Consider the following 20,886-nt stretch of genomic DNA (forward strand, 5'->3'; position numbering starts at 1 on the left):
AGGACAGTTATCTGTGATATTTTAGGTTTTTAAAGATACCCAAAAATGAAAATCAAGTCATTATACCCCCTATAACTTCAATGTAGCTGCTAACCTAAAAGCATCTCATCGAAAGTGGGTGCACAAGCTCAACAGCGAATCTCGGGTGTAGAATAATGTCTTGTCAGAACCAATTTAGGACCTGCGGACTTCGAGAGACTTTGATTACACCGGGCAGCTGTATGGAGCAAGTTGTTTTAAACAAGTTCCTGCAACTTCAGTTGTATAGGAGAAGGCTTCAATGTTGAGAAATGTTTTGTGGACTATGAAACTTCACCCAACTTGGGAGGTCATGGCATGGAGGACACATGATGAATTATGTTTTTTGGTGAGATATTACGCTGGATTTTGATTCATCATCAATCAAATACTGTATTTAAACTACTCTTTAAGCCTTTCGCTGTTTGGTTCTTGTGTCGCACTGTCAGACTGACACAATGAAATAGTGACAAAGGCGATGGGAAGGAGCTGAGGGACAATGACCGACTGAGTCACTAGATAAAGATGGAGACACCTGCAGTAGGTGATATAATACCGCTGCTTCTTCAGCAGGTACAGACAAGCTTTTTTCCATCCTATTCTCGGCGCTCTCTGCGGAAAGACGGCACGCTTTTTCCACACAAACACTCACGTTGGTTCGGTGACACTGATGATCTAATATCACTCACGCACATGTGACCATTTTCCCCATTTTCCCTAGCTAGGACAAGGTGGGAATCCCCTTTGAACATGTGTGTGTGAGGCCGAGAGTGAATGTGTAAAGGTATACCCTAATGCACAAGGACAGAAGAAAGACAGTTCTGACCCAGTTTATGAAGAGAAAGAGACTGAGAGAGAAAGAGAAAGAGAGAGTGAGAGAGAGAGAGAGAGAGCAGGGGTGTTTTCCGTCTCCGTGAAGGATCCATCTTGTGCAGCAGGGGAGAAGGAGGGGAGAGGAGCAGTGAAGCTTGCAACCAGCACTTGGACTGACAAAACTCCCAGCGCCCTGCTTAGCATGTTGTAATGTGCAGTCAATGTTAAAGCTATGTTAAATAAGAAAGACAGCTTCTACATTTGCAGGCGATTGTCTCCAAACACTAGGAAGAGTGTAGTTGTGTGCACATCCCATATTGAGAAATGCTCGTCGTCATATTATATTTGCTCTGCATCAACTCTTTGTGATTTACTACTGCGTACCGTCGCTACAAGTTAGCTCCGTTAGCCAAACTGGGCTCAGCAGACTCGACAGACATTATACCAGACAGAGAGCTGGACCGATTGCTGTTGAATATTAAGTTATCAGAGATCTCGCACAACAGTGTTTAAAAAAACATTTTGCATTTGAGAACTTTTGTTGAAGAAAAAAGGTTTTATTTAATGACCTTTTTTACAGATTTATAGCAGAACACAGTCGAAAATATTAACCATGAACACACTTAAAACAGACAAAAAACCAAACAATCAACGTAAGGGCTGCACAATATGGTAAAAAGAAAAAATCAGACTTGGACCCAGCGTTTTCATCACTGCATCGCACTTTACCAGAGAGACACTCGCTTGTCTTACATTCCTCCCGTAAACACACTGATTGTCATGCAGCCTCTATATTTCAATGTCGGCCTACTTATGTAGTTGTTTTGTAAAAACTTGAAAGAGCGCTGGGCTGTTGCGATGTCATTCAGTGCATGTTAGTTCTGATTGGCTACATAATTAACAAGAAGCGTCCTCCATACAAGGTGTGTTTGTGGTCGACTTCGCAAAACTCACTGCTGAAGAATAAAGGAGATAATGTTGCTGGTCCACAAACAACACAACAGAGAGAGAAACAGAAAGGCAAGGCAAGCCATAGTGTGTGAATTAAGGCAATGAAATTAACACTATGTAGGTCTAATGTAGGCAAACTCTTAAAGCTATTCTAAAGAAAGTCGATGTTTGAGTCTCATTCTCAGGTCGTCAAATGTAGCGGGCCATTTTGCTATTTTGATAGTATTTCGATTAATTGTGCTGCAACTAATTAGCATACTAACTGATAATGAAAATATCTGGAAAGACTTTCAAGGTCACAAACAGCTTCAATTAAAAGTGAGAAGCTCATGCACAGTTCATGCATCATTAGGTCTGAGGAGACTCATGAGAAATCATGTAGTCAAGAAGCCAGTCAGTTGACTTTGTGGCAAAAGTGCTTACGTTGGCATCGTTTACTGCAAGTTTTTTGGAGTTCAAACCTTTGATTCCCTGTGGATGAATCATGTTCCATAATCTGGAAGTGAGAGTTGATGGACCAGCAGCGCCGCCCAGAGAGCAGTGCGGGATGAGTCTTTGATGATGTCGGTGGCTGGACAAAGACATCGGGTTCTGTGCACGTCTTCAAGTGAAGGCAGCTCAGTGTTGGTGAATTTCTGTGCGGATCTTATGACTCTCTGTGGAGCTGTTTTATCAGCCATGGTACAGCTGGCATATCAAGATACTGCAGGTGAGTATGCTTTCAACAAAGCAGGGATAAAAGGACACCGGTGGCTGATGGGACAGGTTTTCTGTCTTCACACTGTCCTCAGGTGGTATAGTTTCTTCTGTGCCTTGTGATTTAGTTATGCTGACAGTCCATGTGAGGTCCTAAGAGATGTGAGTGCCAAGAAATCTAAATTTGGCCACCCTCTTCACTCCGTCTCCTCCAATGTATGGGAGCAGGTTCCTCTTTCTGTTTCCTGAAGCTGATGATCATCTCCTTTGTTTTTGGAGGTGTTGAGAGTCAGACTGGTGCTAGAGCAACACAGTGACAGTTCGCTGACCTCACCCTTATATGCAGACTGATTGCTGTTCTTAATCAGCCCTACCAAAGTGCTATCATCCACAGTCTTAATCATTTTAGGTTGTGGCGTGGGTTGGTGTGCAGTCGGGGTGTAGAGAGGGTTAAAGAACACACAACCTCGCAGTGCACCAGTGTCAGGGTTGGAGAGTGATGGGTCCTCAGCCTGACAGTCTGCGGTTGCTCTGTCAGACACTCTTTGATACGTCTGCATGCGTGCTGACTGACACCCACGTGGAGTCATTTGGCCACCATTCTGCTGGGAGAAGTCCCATTGAATGCACAGCTGAATTTCACAAATGGCATCCTCACAAATGCCACTGGGTGTTCCAGGTGGGTCGGTGCAGTGTGGAGAGATGTGGTGATGGACACATTGATCATGTGCCTCTGTAGGCACTATCTCGGGACTTCTCAGGGCACAATGCTCCAGTGTGGGTGAGAGCCACAGGTCTTTGGGTCTTTGCTGCCTTTGTAGTTTGTGAGGTGCTGAATACCTTGCCATGCATGCTGTGGGTCCCCATTGCTGAAATATCCTTCAGTTTTCATCTTAGAGGTCTGCCATTGCTTCACTGATGCCTCTCTTCAGGTTGATCTGTTTGGCTTTGGGTTTTACCTGTAGGTCTCTCTATTGTCTGAACCATGTGGTGCAGACCCAACAATACCAAAATGTATCACATCAACAGAAGTATCATGCAATTTGTAACAGTATAAAGATATATAGACTTAACCAGGATAATTTCCAATTAAACCTTTACATCTATGATTCATTTATGATTTATTTTCTGAGCCAATTTATAGATCTGTTGACTCGGCTGTCATCTGGCAAAAGATATAGTGGTTCTCGTACCAGACAACAGAACTTCTCCTTTACTCAGGCTGTCTGAGCTCATCCTCATCCACATCATAAAAGCATTTTTTCTCATGTCCCATAAAGGGACTACAACTTACTAACATTTTATTGCACAGCCTTGTGTTGTAGAATGACAAAGTGACCCATTGGGGCAGTTGACATGAATATCTCTTTAAAACACAGCAATTTGTAGTTTGAGGTGCCTTGGTGTGCATGCTTTCACTGATTAATATTGACTGGAACAGATCGCAAGCCGCATTCACCGGGAGATGTAGTGTCTTCACTCGTCAAACCAAGGTTTCCATGTAACTGAACATTGTCTGTCATATCGACTTATTCCAAATATAAGGGGACCCTGTCAGACACACAGCGAGGAGACCAGGGATTTCTGACCTTGGTATTCAAGTAAGACTTGCTTGCCACCAGAGTGCCCTGAAGCGTACTGTGCATGGTCCCCATACATATGGAATATGTAACCATACAGACAGATCTCAATATGGTAGAGGACTGTGTATATGTTAGCATAAAGGAGTTTGCAAACCTTTATTTTGTCATGCAACTATGTGTTGTACAATGAAAAATTAACCACCATAAACCTTAAAAAATCAACGCAGCTAACAATTACTATCAGTGTTGATTAATCTGTCAAGCACTAATTAATCAGTAATTATAATCACAATCCAGAACCGTTAACTGGTCATACTGCATAACAGAAGTCTGTGAAAGAAATATATCGCATTGATGTACTTAAAAAACTGCTGCAAATTGAAAATGTGCCTTATTATATCATTTATTCTGATATAGATTTTAAATCTCACCATTCAGCTTTATTCTGAGTACAATTACAGTCTGAAATGGAGTCAAAGTTATTGTTGGCGTTTGCATAGATCCCTGCTGTACAGATGAAAAATCCATAATTCTCCACAGGGGACCACATTTACTCAGCATCTACTCATCATCCATTTGTGTCTATTCATCCACCTAACATCCCATTATCCATTTACCCATATTCAACCGTTGCCACGGTGACATTCCCACAGTCGGCAAGGTGATATTCCCATTCTTCCCAGAATCTCCTCGCCCTGTCTGTTACTAGGGAAATTCCCATTCTCGCGTTGCCACGGCAACAGTCTCGTGATTCCAGACTGTTCCAGTGAAAGGGTATTCCCCCATCCACACAGACACACACACACACACACACACACACACACACACACACACACACACACAGCTACAGTCCCACCATAATGTGATCTCATTCAATCAGTCAGCCCGTCAAGCAGCCACGCTGATTTGACATGTCGTATTGTCTGTTAATTCGCCCCAGTCTGTGTCTAAATACAGTGTTTAACACGGTATAAAACATCAACATGGGTGTCTCACACAAGTGATGCACTGAAGACTCACATTTTTACATACACACAGACACAGACACACACACGCACACACACAATCTCACAAAGCGACTGCACCCAAGTGAAAAATTCACAAGCGGCAAATGAGTGCAACCATTTTATCCTCATTTACATCAGAGTGATTGGTGATTAAAGAAACACTTTTGGTGCTGAAAAGGGGGCAGATTACTTGTTAGAAATCGTTCGGATCTGGTTCCGCTACAGTAAATGTCCTTCACCTCTAACATGGCAGCAATGACGCACTTTGTTTGATTACGTATCTATACTAAGAAGTAGAAAAAGACCTTCACCTGAATTTGTTTTAATGAGACATTCTATTTACACTGTTTATAAGTCAGAATCACATACCATCGCCTTTAGCTTTAATGCTGTTTGGTCTTGAGTCTTTTCCAGCCTTGACAAGAATACACTGCACTGGTTGAAAGGCAGGGGAACACCCCACGCAGACAGCAAGTCCATCACAGACATACAATATCGACCAGCACAGGTGAAACACAGAGCTACGTCACACTGAGTAACATACATTACAAGTAGTGAATTTTATGTAACAAACATTAGCATTGATTTTCTTGTCTTTTGAAACTGATTTACCAATAGTGATACGCTTTCCATTTTCAAGCTGTGGTCAGGATTGTGTGACGACAGCAGCTGAGATTCCAGGTGCAACCAACATTAATTTTTTACCATCGATTCATTTGCTGATTATTTTAGTTATTAATCAATTGTTCGGTCTGTAAAATTTCCCCCCAAACTAAAACGTGCTCATCACAATCTGCATGAACCAAAAAAGTCTTTAAATTGCTTCTTCTGTCGAACCGTCGCTCCAAAATTCAAATAATAAAACAAAACTGCAAAACTCCAAAAGCCAAAGACTCTCGATTTACTGTAATAAATGACAAAGAAAGGCAGCAGATCTTTTAATTCAATGAGCTAAGAGTAGCAAAAGTTTTGACATTTTTGCAATTATTAAAATAGGCAATTCATTTTCAATCGACTATTCAATGAAATTTTGCAGCTCGACCTCAGATGTATTTTCATTTTAGGGCTGAAATAACATGTCAACTTAATTAATTTCAGTTTGTTTATTTGTAACATGTTTCTATTAGTAGTAACTGATTTTAATTAATCAATAAAAAAACAACCAATAGATGCAGCCCCCCTTTTTTTCAGTATCCTCCTCTTGCTCCTTCTCAAGAACATTCTCAAGGTGATCAGCTGGGAAAAGTATTACATTTTCTTCCAATGCTGACTTAAATAATCCTTTTATGATTTCCTCAAGGACTCCACAGGGGTATCCTTACAAGGTGCCTGAAAATGTGCAACAGGTCCTCTTGCATCACTTAACTCATCTCAGCAGTGGATCTTTCTCAGGGCACGTCCATGACCGCATCCTCTCGGTCACTACGCAGGGTTTATGACAATGGACGAGGGCGGGATGCTTTACTGTGCACACCGAGCGTCATTTAGTCCATGCAGCTTTAGCACTTGAATGCACGACACATTACACAACACAACTATGTAATGATCTAAGAATCTTGTTGATTTTATATTAAACAATTAATTAAAAACTACGGAAATCTAAACCAGCACTTCAGCTGCATTTTCACAGCAGTCCATATTTCCATGCATTAAGTAAATATATCAGTCAGACTGACAGCTGTGGTATTTCTCACTGCTTTCTAAACCAAACTACCTGCCCAGCATCCGTCTGTCAGAGCGGAAAAGAAATCGGCACACACACTGCCCACCACAGACTGAAATCAGTCACATTGCAATCTCTCAGCCCTTGTTTGTGTGACGCACGACCAGAGGAAGCTGCTGCAAATGTAATTCATTGTCTCTTATCTTTTTGCAAGAATGTGTCACGTCTTCTGTACCTCATCTGTCTTTCTAATTGTTGAAATACAATTTAAAATGTCTGTGTTGTAGTCTTTCCAGCCTGGCTTTGCATTTAAGCATCCGTCTTTCTGTTGGCTTAACCCCCCGCCCCCCATCTGAAATGTATATATTACAGCAGGTGAAATTCAGCAGCAGAATGTAAAATCAGCCCGCCGTTCTTGGCTGGCGTTGCGACTCAGCTGACGGGAGTTCTTCATGGCCACATCAAGCCACCAACAGCCGATACGCTGCGGCACCGAATCTGATTTAATATGGCGGGGAATTCCTGCGCGTAATGTCACAACCCAAATCCTACAGTCAATATGTGACTGATTAAGTAGTTTTAGGTGGGCTGGGAGAGCTTTAATGAGGCTGATTTCCCTGCAAGATTGAAATACTGTTGAGTATAAATCCTCCCACACCAGTGCCATGAATTCTCCACTCAGACTCAACAACAACAAGCCGGTCCCCAGGATAAAATATGGGCATTTTAGATCTCTGAAACCATGCATATGTTAGATCTGTGTGTGAAATACGTACCCATATTAACATCTCTACAGCACCTGTGGTATCAGGTACATGTATATGAGCTGACATTTTTGAGTTTGGGAGGTGCAGGATTTGGCATTCCGGCGAGACAAGAAGGGAGCCAAGCCAAAGACCACTTCTTCAGACGGCATTTTAACAAATGTGAGCTTAAAACTACAGATGTTGGGACATTTATTGTAACAAAACTGGATGTTTTTGATGGCAAGCTGGGACAGAACAGGGTCTTTTAAGCCAGGACGTGGTCTTTTCCTAATCCCAATTTTGCCTCCATGTCAGTTTAACACTATACCACAAATTTAAGCTGTATTAATACACATCTTTGATCAAGTCATGAAGGCTGCAGATCAGTTTGAGTCTGCCTGTCCCTCCTTCACAAAACCTCTGGAAGACAGTCGGGGATGTTGGCAAAATCTCTCTCGCACATACACAAACACACACACACTCGCAGGGAGAGCGCGACAATGTAGACGTTGCCAAGCTTTCACCAGCAGCTCTCACAGCTGGGAACACAGAGGAGGGAGAGACAGAAGGGATGGATGGAGAAAGGAGGGAGGGAAAAAAATAAATTGAAGCTGGAAGGACCGATGAAATGGTAGAAAGGTGAGAAAAGGGGGCAAAAGAGAAACAAGGTACTAAATTGCAGAGGGACTGAAGAATAACCATGAGAGGATGAGGAGACACAAAGACAGAGAGGGGAGAGGGGAGAAGAGGCTGTTGCCATCCATTTTTTCTAAATATGAAAGAAGGGATGGGAGGATGAAAAGAAGACGATAATGATGGAGAGGAGGAAGGGTGGTCGAGTGGAGAGATTAGAAGGAGGAGGAGGCGAAAGGTGAAAACAGGAAGAGAGAAAAGAAAAGAAGGACAAAAAGGCAGAGGACATTTCGAGGCTACGAGAAGGGATGGAGAGGAGAGGAAAAAACAAAATCAGGAGGAAGAGATGCAACGTTGGGTGGGAAGATTCAGGGGAGGGGAACATGAAGGCTAAAAATGAGTGAAGAGCGAAAGGTGACGAAAGGGAAAGAGAAGAAGAAGAAGGTAGGAAGGGAAATGACGAAGGAAATAAAAAGGAGGATGGAAGGGACAGGATGTGAAATACAGGAGAAGAAAAAAGGGCAAAGGAGACAAGAAAGACAGAATGAAACAAGAGGAATGATGAAAAGACAAGAGGGAGTATGGGATGACATAAGAAGGGGTGACTTTTGAAGGTCCAGAAGAGTTGAGGGAGGGAAAGAGCAGTTAAAGGAGGGAAAACAAGGTAAGGTAGAGGGGTGACGCAAAGGCCAAGAGGGAAGAGAAGGGAGGATTAAAAATGCAGAGGAACTAAGGTTAACCTAGGGGAGGACATGACGAAAAAGAAAGGAGGGTAGAGACGGAGAGAGGAGGGGAAGCTGTTTGTCTTGATAAAAGACAGGTGGAAGGGAAAAAGGGAAAGGAGAAAGGTGACACAAGAGATGGAAAATGGAGGAGGAGTTTAAGGTTGTTGATGAAGGGTGGAAGGAGACAGAAGTGGGTAAAAGTAGAACACAAGGTGGCAGGGAAGAAAGGAACAGACAGTGAAAAAATCAGAGCAACTGAAGGGGACACGTAAGGAGAGGAGGTGATGAAAAGAAGAAAGGAAGGAAAGGACAGAGAGGAAGGGAAGGTGAGGAGAAAACTCCCACCACAATCTGAAATGTGGCGCTAAAATATTCCTGATACTCACCAGACCAAACTGGTGAAAACCAATTCCTATCTACATGACTCCTCACGTTCACCCCCCTCTCCTCTCCTCCTCTGTCCCTCGTTCCCTGCCTCCTTCTCTCCTCCCTTCCTCCGTCACCTGCTGGCTTCTCACACAATCAATTGATTACAGCGCCACTTATCGCCTCGGCTATTGAACGCTTTTCCATAGCACACAATCACAACATTCTCATTAATCTGCATTCACTCCCGCGTCTGATCACTCCTTCTGTACGCTCAGAGCCAGATCTGTCCCAGTTTAACAATGATGTTTGTTAGGATTGAGTTGAGATCTTTTTTTTTTTTTTACTTTTTCAACCTCCATATAACAAAACCCCGTTTCCCCTTGTCACAAGAGAAATGTCAGAATTACATGGAGAAGAGGTTCCATTTCAAAATAAGAGAGAGGTGGTAGTTTTGCCCCTGTCATTGGGTTGAAGTCTGCCATCCTGATCGTGGTGACACAGGCTTTTATTATAAATTATGAGCTGGAAATGAGCGAGCGAGGTAGGAGATGCACGGGGAGACAGGCGGGGAGAGAGACAGACTAGACAGACTAATCTGTGGCTTCAATAATGGATGCACCTGAAAACTACTGAACCATAGGGCACTACAAGACATGACAGTGTGTGTGTCTCTGTGTGTGTGTGTGTGTGTGTGTGTGTGTGTGTGTGTGTGTGTGTGTGTGTCACCACGAGAGAGAGAGAGAGAGAGAGAGAGAGAGAGAGAGAGAGAGAGAGAGAGAGGAGGGCAAGTCTGCCAGCCTGTGTTTATGCATGATTGGGGTGTACTGTGTGCGCGTGTGTGAGCGCGCGATCCAGGGCGTGCATGTGTGAAGGTGGCTGTGTGAGCGTAAAAAGTGTACATGCGTGCGGTGGGCGCGCGCGCGCACACAAGCATATCAATATATCGGCGTGTGTCTGCGTGCGTGCATGTGCGCCTCGCACCTTGCCGCCGTAGTCTCCTCTTCTTCAGGCCAAATATTCGGACTTTGGAGAAGATGTCGACCAGGTTCCCGTTGCACAGCCCCTGCTTCTTACCGGGGCTCTTCCGCCGCCGGTGAGTGGTCGGTCGGTGGGCGTGTTGCTCCCTCGCCTGTCGCTTCTGCCGGATCAAACCGCTGGCGATCGCCGCTGCCATGTCTCCGCCGTAACAGCCGACACAAAAACAGCCCCGTCTCCGTCCGTGTCTCCAGTCTCCTCCTCAGCTGTGTCCACCGGAGGGGACGGAGCGCAGACAAAACCCAGACGCAAACCTCCAGGCTCCGCTGTGCCCGGCTATAACGGCCCCATACTTCAGCCACAACACGGTAAAGTCCGAAATAAACACACCACTTCACGTTACAGCATATTTGGCGTTGTCGCTACAGCCCGGGCCATTGGTTTGAAAGCGTACAGCGGTTCACCTGTCCGTCACGTCCCACCGGTCTGTCTGTCAGTCAGATAACAGCAGCTGTCACTGAACGGCTCCCCTCACCGGAGCTTGGGTGTCACTTTGTGTTCCCATGGTCAACAGGCGAGACCGACAGAAAAATAAACCCCTGTGAAAAGGGGAGCGATGGCCCAGAAAGCAGTTGTGTCCCGCTCCTCCTCTGAAAAACGTCCGTTTGTATTCCGCTGACAGAGGCGCGAGGCGCGCGTGCAGCCGCGCGCCGCTCCAGCTGCGTGAAACTGGCGACAGTTACAGAGCGTCACCGGAAGAGGGGCTTTCAAAGTTAAAGCATAATAGGATTTGTGTCCTTTTAAATGCTTTATATACATTATAAACTCACTCTCCTGACAAAAATGTTTACCTTCATGTCTTGTCAATACGCTGTGTCTTTATTTACCGCTGAATATTCTGATTTCACCCTTTTCTCAGTTTGCCACCTGTTGCTGCCATCAAGTGGTCAAATTTCATTTGATCAAAATTATTTAAGAAATGAAATCTTCTTGTCTTTAAATAGAAACGCAACTGACAACAAAAACCATAGTGAAATTAGATCATAGGAGACGTTGCAACCGTGTTTTAAAGGTCTACTTTTAAAATTCTTATCAGCCACATTATCTATGAGCTATAGCATATTTGCTTTAAAATATAATTAACTATGGACGCTGCATATTATTTATTTTATGACAATTAATTTCTGTCAATACCGTATATAATGTAAGTTTTAATTCATCACTGACTCTTACCTGTTATAGATGGTGAACTAGCCCTAATAGTGAAACGTCTTGTGAAACGTGTTTTTGTGTGAAAGCGTGGACATGTAACTTAGAACAATGTCCCAAAGCTTTCATTACGGAGCCTATTTATGTCATTATTTTGAAAGTAATGACCGGAAGTCCAATGTATGTTAATCTGGGTGATCTGACGTCGGTAAGCGGGAGCGCTGTCTGGAAGCGCACCGTGGTTGGAGCCACGCGCCGAGCGAGCAGTCACACACGCGCTCTCAAAAACAAATTGTCGTCCTCATTACGGCCTCTGTGTGTGTGTGTGTGTGTGTGTGTGTGTGTGTGTGTGTGTGTGTGTGTGTGTGTGTGTGTGTTGAGTGGGGGCGACGTCACCGGTCGGCGGTCAGCTGGAACCGGCAACAGGTGCCGGGTGGGGCTCTAGAATCGCAAATGTGATGTAAGACTGAAGACGTTGAATAGAACAGAATGGAATAGAATATTAATATGATACCATAACCTGCAGCACGCCTCCAACAATGTCAGGGCTCAGCTAAAACACTGAATTATCGGTTTTTACTATAAGATATAGAGTCAATGTATGTCACAGTTACATAGAGGGAAACTGGGTAACATTTTATAAAAAACATCATCAATGAATGGTTAATTAACCATCAGGTAATAATTATTTTAGGTAACAAACAATTAAATGCTTTATAAACCATTTATCGAGCAGTTGTAAAGGTTTATATACCTTTACAGTTGCAGCTTTGTTAAAGGCCATCCAAATAATGTTTTAAGATGAACTACACAGTATTTATGAACCATTTACAAAGTATTATAAACTTTAGATTAAAGTTCCTGGCTTCTACTACCAAACAGGACACGTTTGAAGAAAAGAAATGGGCAAAAGAGAGCTGCCTCAAATAAAAAGGAGGGGAAAGAGGAGGGAGGGGATTCTTAACTGGAAAATGGACAGCAAGTTAGCTAAAATGACCACAATGTTTTCAGCGACTTTGATAAAAAGAATCTCTAAATGACATCTACTCATCATCTCTCATTGAAAAAAATGATAATAATAATGTATGAATACGCAAATATTTTCATTTCAAAAGTTAGATGTGAGACTCCACCTGCTTCAATGACAAATCCATTCTGAGTGTGTTTGCTGGAGGTTTAAAGCATTTCATTTCAACAGATGAATGTGAAAACTTTCTTCCACCACACGATGAATGTCACCCATCAAAGTGACAGTGAAGAAGTTAAACACTGGTCATTTTAGGACAACACAAAGACAAAAAAATGATTTCCTTCTATGTGTGAAAATATACAGAAACTGTAACTGACAAGCTGAAAATAATATGGAAACATTCTAATAATTACAGGGTAACTGTGTGTTTCCAGTTCTTGGGGATCACTACTGCATGTGTGGAAAAAAAAGTGTGGCTTCGGGGGAAAGCTGCAAGTAATCTGATCAGTTGAACTGGAATATCATACATTCACATGTGTAACACGTGAAGTTGCCCTTTAAAGCAATTTACTGACTTTAATTCTATGTGCAGGCAAATGTATTCATTTTATTTCAGACTGATACAAAGTCTCAGTCATATGTTTCAAAATATATCGCAGACAATAAAACCTACACCGCCCATGACTTCATCCCACATTTTCCTACGCGTGTGAAAGGCCGCCTGAATGATTGGTTTAAAAATGCAAGAGGAGGTGGGCCTGATTGACAGGCCGATAACCTGGAGGGCTGCCTGCCTCACATGTCCTGTTTGTCCGCTGTGCACGTGCTTGTACCTTTCAAACAGGTGCCCATGCTGTAAACTTACACTACAGTACGCTCACATTTCTTCCATGATGTGGTATCGGGTGTAGAGCTGCGCTGAGTCGGTATGTTTCATGTTGTGGTTACACATAAAGTGCAATAGAAGGATACGATTGAGGCTATAACTGCACGTACAACCAGACAAAGTCAAATCAAAGAGTGTTATTCTGAAAAGCTCCGATTCGAGGTTTTGCCCAAATTTCTTAATCCGGCATGAAAGTGTCTTCCCAGTGAACCATGTAGGTCAGCCGTCTCGCTGGAATAAAGAGCTCGGGCTGGGACCCAGCTGGACACAAAGAGTACCGAAATGAAATGTTCCTTTCTTCTGGGGGGAAACTGATATCAAAGAAAACCCCGGCACCTTTTCCAATCTTGTGTGTCCTATCTCTTCCTATAGATGGAGGTATCTGTGATGGACAGTAGACCCAATGCATCAGCCAGAAGCAAGAACATCTCTCCAGAAACAGATATTAATCTTACTACTAAGTCTCAGGAACAATGTGTAATTCAGTTCAACACCTGCTGTCTGACATTTCCTTCAGCACCAAGAACAAGGCGTAACTCCCACGTTTGTGGAGACATTTAGAAAATCTGATAAAATGAATTATCTGATTATCTCATTTAACTGCCAGAAAAAAAAAAAAAAAGAATTTCTATCACTGTCAATCAAATGTCATCTTTGCATATGAGATATCTTGCTTCCTGATAGGTTGATTGTCCTTCAATTTGCAGATTGCTGTCATTTCCCTAAAGGGGATAAAGCCTTTCAATCACAATGTGGATTGCTGCCATTATAACTGCTGTAATTGCCATATGTGAGTTAGTCTGGGTGAACACAGTTCGAGACTGAAGTGTGAAGGCTTATAATAGGAGTAATTATATCATAATGAAATATAAATATAAAAAAAGATGTAGCATTGGTGCTGATCATATTTGTACCCTGCATTTATTGTATTTTATTAGCAGTCTTTCTGCCAAAACAAAACAATTTCCATCGTGTGGATCCAAAAAAAAAAAAAAAAAAAGAACTTGGCAGCGGATGAATCATATGCGATTAAAAAATAATCGGATGTCGCTTTGGGGCTTCCTGACGTCAAAGACAGGCCGGAACCAAAATATTTCAGCACCATGGACAGCGACTGGCCTCTCTCTGACACTTTTCATCCGCCTCTGTAAATGTGTGTGTGTGTGTGCGTGCGGGCTATTCATAGAGGCACCTAGACACAGTTTTCTCCAATGCATCACAGGAATATGAAGTGTTTGTTTTTACCCCGCGCCCACTAGGTGGCACCAGAGCGTGTCTATTAGCCGTTACAATGGGAGCTCACTGATTACAGCCTTGATAGTGGAGGAACATCAATAACACAGTGGTTGTTCACAGTGTGTGGCACATAATGATCAGCAGCGGTGCAGGACCCTGCAGGAACGAGACAAAAGTGTAAAAGAGTCAAAGAGAAAGAACCTCCTCGTTAAAATGCTATAATGCCAAATGGAGTTCTGAAGACAGACCAGAAGACTTTGGTCTTTAAGAGCAGAAAATATGTCAGTGCCATTCTGTTTTTTGTTTTTTCTCTGATATGCTTTGCTTTGTTTTTTGCTATCATATAGACCCATGCAGACATGGCAACAGCAGCGGTCTGTCACCCTGGATCATCATCTTTCGTCCCATTTCAGTGGGTAAACCCAGAGTCCTTCACAGGAAGCCAGGTACTCCTTCTGCCCTTGATGTTGCTGACACACAACTACTTAGTCTTCCCAACAGCAGAAATAGAAGAACAAAATATATATATAAAAAAAAAAGAGAGAGGGATGCGTGCGTTGGTGTGTATGCTGTTTTTATCCAGGTCAGTCCGAGCGGAGGAGTCATGAATAAATCAAAGCTACATTTACATTAAAATTCATCGCCGCCGCTGCTTTTTATAACATCGGAGGGAGGCGGGACGCGGCTCCTAAACTTCAAAAGGAAAAAACCTTCACACCTCGTCCTCCTTTCAGCCACTTACTCCATCATCCATCCCTTCAGAGAGAGAAGAAGAAACATGCCCAATCCAAATCTTTCTTTTTCGATGGAGCAGTTTTCAAGGGGAAAACACACAAATCATGCAGACAAACAGTTTCGAAACAATCGCTATGCATGAATGAAAAATAAATGCTTTTCATGCACATGCAGCGACATGAGAAAAGACACACACACTCCCATTCTTCTCTATTGTACTTGAAGCCTTTCTGCATGTCTGTCTGCAGAGAGGCAGCAGCGCCCTCCACAGGCACTGAAACAACACACAACTTCTTCACCTCCTTGTTCTCATAATAAATAAACCCCTCTTTCTTTTACGCGCTTCTGCTTGGGTAGGTTCAAAGTTCATTCAAAAGTTCAGTTTATTTCTTCAAATTCATTTTATTGTTTATTGTATTTCTAGTCAGATTCTAAGGTTTAAGATTTTAAGGTGGCTGTTTTGTCACAAGGAAACTAATGCTGTCCCACTCTGACCTGGAAGAAAAAGTCATACAGAACTTTCCCAGAACACAGCAGCCCAGCTTCCTAAAACTTCATTTCTTTAGCGGACAGCGTCAAATCATTTCTAAAACCGGGCTTCTATTGGCTCCCCAGTGAAGTTAAGAATCGACCGGCCACTTTTAAAGCTTGTCTGGGTCTGGCCCGAAGCTGCAGAACACAGCAGAAAAGCTGATCCCATATGAGCCAGTGCGCACAAGTCCAACTTAAATCTAAAGGTGACTCCTCAGATTTGGAACCACCTGAGAACTTCTTACAAATCACTTCTTAAAACCCACTTTTACAGACCTGCCTTTCTATATTTGTTTACACTTTTTAATCTCATTCTTTTTATATCAGTTATGTGATTTTGCCCCTTTGTATTTGTCTTTATTCATATTTGTTTTGCATTTTGTGTTTCCCTTTTTTTTGCCTTCTTGTTTCAGCTTCTCCTCAGAACAAATTCTCCATTTCAGTCTTTTACTTTGTGTTCCTGGGTTTCCCTTCTTTGCTTTGTCTGTCAGAAATCTTTGTTAGCTCTTTTTTTTTTTTTTTTAGGGCGCTTTGTAAATAAAGTTATTTTCATTATTACAATGACTATGTGGAAAACCTTTACTGATAAAGCAGCAGGAGAATCATAATAAAAAGGTCAAAAGTCAAAATTGGGCTGTGCAATGGAGTTTGTACTTAACCATTGATAACTGTAGATAACTTCAGAGAGCCTATCTCGTCAACTCCCAGATATATTTGGCATCAAACTTACAGAAAACATACAAATATTTCAGAGAAGGAGCCTTGATTATTTTGTCGACAGCCTGACATTTCCGTAGGGCTGCAAACCAGTGATTATTGTCATGATTATTCAGTTAATTATTCAGTCTAAAAAAAAAAAGCCTTTTAATAATTGTTTATTAATCCAAGTCATCGCTTTAAACAGTCACTCTGATACACCAGAAGCAAGATTATCGTCTTTGACATTTTAAAGTGTTTGTTCGCCGACAATGGAGCGCTGCCTACGCCAACAAGGGAACAAAAAAAGAAGTTCTTGTACAGTGCCGGGACTAAATCTGCTCCGCTACCTTGAGAGAGTACTGAACATGCTGGGTGTGGGAGGATGGTGATGACTGTTTGGTTCTGGTCTTTGTTTGTCTGTGTGTTCACCAAACGTTAATAGACTAACACAGTACAAAGGAGGAACTGTGCTTGAAGCCAGATGAGGAACTAGATGTTAGCAGGCATTTATGTAAAAAAAGTTCTCTCTCAGTCAACATGCTTTTAAGAATCTGGATTGAGATGTTCAGCTGTATGTGTTGCTGGAGTGTTAAAGGAACATTGCGCCACATTTTTGTTAGTTTTTTAGTTTTAAAATGTAAAGAAGCAAAACAAAAAATGGCTCCATCACAGCTCGTACGGTGTAATCCAAGTCCACGGAAGCCCCGAGACCCCAAACTGATATAAATATCACCAGTATTGATGGCTACGCTATTATAAGACTTAGACGTGTATACTCGGACAACTCTAATCTATATTTTCAAATTGCTTTCTGCAGGTTAGGGTCACACAAGTTCAAGTCATATTCAACCAACAATAAAAACGTCGGATTTACCAGCCTTCAGTGACTCGACAATAAACACCTAAAGATCAAAATTCATATCAGTAAAGAAATCTTTGGCAATGTTTTTCCTCCATGGATGAACCCACTAAAGCAGGGGCTTCTCAAACTTAATACTCAAAGGCCCACATGTGATTTTTATTTGAAGTCAGGGGTCAGGAGCAAATGTTGATAACAAAATATAATTAATTCAATTCTATAAGAACATGTGTTCTCATCTCACCCATGTAGTAAACAACTATTGATTTGAATCATTAATTAAACTTGAAAATTATAGGCTTCCTGGGGACAAGAATATGTGCCTTTGCTGATAACAATCTGTTTTATTTAAATTGAATATCAAAAATCTGCTGATATTTTCTAATATTTGAGCATGTTATTATTAAAAGTTCCATAGCATCTCTGTAGGTGGCGCTCTTTTCTTTGTTTCGTAACGGTGCTCGTGGCTGCTCGTCCTAATTAATGTGTTCCTCACCTGCTCTGAGCAAACAGCAGAGGAGGAGAAAAGCAACAGGTCAGCGTTAGATGATCCAACAGCCATTATCATCCGTACTGATGTGCGTAGCGGGAGAGGAAAGAGTTGGAAGCGAGGGGATGATGGAGAGACACCCGAGACGGAGGACAGGAAGGGGGAAGAGAGACAGACAGGGAGGCAACAGATGTGGGTGGGTGTTCCCCAGACAGGAGTGTGAGGATAGCCACTCTGAACTGAGCAGGATGAGTCATAATTTACACTCAGACACCCGCCCACACACACACACACACACTCACAGTCACAGAAGCGCAGACACGGGGAAGTCCACTGTTACCTAGGTAACGAGTGATTAGTGACGCAGGTGGGTCTCCGAAAGGAGGGAGAGGACACCTGCTGAATGCTGAGAGGATAACACACGCACAGACGCACATCTGGCATCAATTACATCCACCGAGTGACTTTACCTTCCTGCTCTGCCCATGGATCTCTCTCTGTCCCTATCACACACACACACACACACACACACACACACACACACACACACACACACACACACACACACACACACACACACACACACACACAGTTACTTAAATGCATGCAAAGCATATTCACACACAAGCTTTTGTCTCCTCTCTTCTCCTTTCTCTTTAATCCCCTTTGCTTAACTACTCTGTTCCATGTCCCTCCCCTTTCCATTCACCTTTCCTCATCTCATTCTCTCTCCTTTCCTTTCTCTTCTTCCTTGTTCCCTTCTCTCTTCCTTCCTTTCACCTTTACCTTTCTTTCCTCTCTCTTTGCCGCCTTTCCTTGTTCACTCTCCAGTATGTTTCATCTGCCTTTCTCTCCTCTCCTCCCCCTTTCGCCCCTTTTTCCCTTCTTGTTCTCAGTTTCACCTCTCCTATTTTTGTTTCCTCTCATCTTCCCCCCCTCTCATCCTGTCTAATCTCCCTCCTTCTCCTCTCCTCTCCTCCTTTCTTCCCCTCATCTATCTTTGTAACATCACCAACTCAGCAGGGAGGAGTAGAGAGGGAATGGAGCGACTAAATTATTCATTCACACCCCCCTCTCTTTTTCCTCCATCTCTGTCTACCGTCTCCAGCATCTTGAATCCCCCTCCTCTCACGCTCCTCTTTCTCTCTGTCATACCTATTCCTCTCTCATCCCAAATTTCTTTCACCGTCAACGGCTTTACATCTGGGGTAGGTTAGTGAATTCACAAGGATATACATATCGCAAGGATGGACACGGTGAAACATGGGAGGGGTTTTTGATCCTGTTAACTTAATTTGTCAGTGGGAATGGTTAAAGTAAGCAAATATTATTTCCTGATAAGGGATAATGGGGTTAATTGGGTATGACAGCAAGACGAGCCAGCCTTTTGTAACCTAGCAACCGCAGACAAAGTTACGTGCATCATCGCGGACGGAGAGATAAACGGGACTTTGTTTACTGCCTGTTATCGGCTGTTTCTGAACAGAGGTGGTGGTGGATATGCTTGAGGCGTCATTGTTGATTTAAATTGAGATCTTTTGCTTCAGAGTGAGAGTCATGAAGTCATCAGTCCCACACAGTAGCATCAGTTAAACAGCAATGTCTGTCCAAAGTTTTGTTAGTTTCGTTATCTCACCATAAGCTTCGCTGGTCATACCGGATCGAGTATGACCTGACTAGCATCTGGAGTTTCGTCCTCTGGGAAAGGACAAGAACTTTCAAAATACACTTAACAGGTGATTGCCATCTGTCTATCACTGTCTGACTTCAACCAATCATATTTGTAGAATCTCAAAAGCACATGACCAAACCACTTTTGAACTGAGCATCTGTATGTTTTATTACTGCCGCCAAGGAGGTTATGAGTTCACCCATGGCTATTTCTTTGCTTTCCGGTTGGTTTGTCAGCAAAATACCACAAAAAACTACTGAACAGTGTGACAACAGACCCAGGACATTTCGTCAATTTCAATTTGTTGGGCCTTGACGGAGGTATGAGCTCTACTAACCGCCACTCTCGTTGCTTATTAAATCCATTTTGGAAAGAGAAAGGATGTGTTGTTTCCCCTTGCAGAAACTTTATAATCTCATACTTAAGGAGTTTAATGCACTTCAGCCGCGTCACATTGAGCTGACAGCCTGCCAGATGATCTCAGCGTAGGACTTATCCACTGTAATACCCACTTAAACCTGCTAACATCTCGCTTTTTGTGTGCATTGTGAATATTATCAGGATTTGCTCCCAGGACAATTAACCCTGCAGTCGTCACGGGTATTTGATGTGAACTCGACACCCTGCTGGGCGAACAAGCTCATTTACTCTCCTTTTCATGCTCCGCGCCACGACGTGCGTTGAAGTTGAGGCCCGCCGGCTTTTTAATATCTTTCCATCCGTCTCTGTCATGCAGCGCTTGAACACTGAAGCATGAAGTTAAAGATATTTTTAAAAAGTCAGCGCTGTCAGGGGCCTCTGTGTGGTTTGATCAGCTTAATATCCGAATATTATTGAGTTTGGAAATAACCTGTGTACACGCGCTAATCTCGGTGTAAAAGTGGTATAACAGCAGTTGCACCTGGAAGCTTCCAGATGTTAATGTGTGCAGCTTTCACGAGTGTGAATGTACATTTAAAAAAAATTATTTTCCTTAAAAGGTGATAGTGTTTTAATTAGATGTAAGGTTTCCATCTACTTTTATAAAAAGTTTTCTTTCATGTTGAGTCAATAACTTAGTCTGATTAAATCAATTCAACATTTTCCTTCCTTCCATTCCACCATGATTTTCTATCAACTGTTTACATCCACTTGTAATGAACTTGTTTATCGTGGCAGTCTTCAGTTCCAAGGACTTCTACAACTCTCATTTTATGATGGAACGAGAGCAAAAACTTTATGAAGTTTGGTTCAGTAATGAATCTATAATCTTCTGAAAATGGGACCAAATCTGCTGGACCAAAAATATACATAGAGCAAACTGATCAATTTAGCTGATTATAGGAAGTTGTGTGAATGAAATGTTCTCTGTATCATGGCCTTTTAACTTCTTCTGAGCGATCCTGATAATAGCTGGTGACTTTTCTGGGTCCATTTTAAT

The 20,886-nt window shown here is 42.6% G+C and overlaps 2 protein-coding genes across 7 annotated transcripts in view; one reads left to right on the forward strand and one right to left on the reverse strand.

The window, feature by feature from the left end:
• The window catches only part of LOC119015380 (cytidine and dCMP deaminase domain-containing protein 1-like), a 542,642-nt gene that overhangs the window by 464,759 nt on the left and 56,997 nt on the right, over positions 1-20,886 (forward strand). The window lies entirely within an intron of this gene.
• LOC119015382 (fibroblast growth factor 14-like) overlaps positions 1-20,886 on the reverse strand; it is a 65,096-nt gene that overhangs the window by 25,701 nt on the left and 18,509 nt on the right. Inside the window, exon 1 of one of the 4 annotated variants that reach the window (XM_037091313.1) lies at positions 10,186-10,867. The exons of the other annotated variants lie outside the window; for them this stretch is intronic. Coding sequence (XP_036947208.1) covers positions 10,186-10,378 — 193 coding nt within the window. The 5' untranslated portion in view covers positions 10,379-10,867. Of the gene's footprint in view, positions 1-10,185; positions 10,868-20,886 lie in introns of those variants that run through there. 4 annotated transcript variants of the gene reach the window in all.

This window comes from Acanthopagrus latus, chromosome 24, assembly GCF_904848185.1.
Source record: "Acanthopagrus latus isolate v.2019 chromosome 24, fAcaLat1.1, whole genome shotgun sequence".
Lineage (NCBI taxonomy): Eukaryota > Metazoa > Chordata > Actinopteri > Spariformes > Sparidae > Acanthopagrus > Acanthopagrus latus.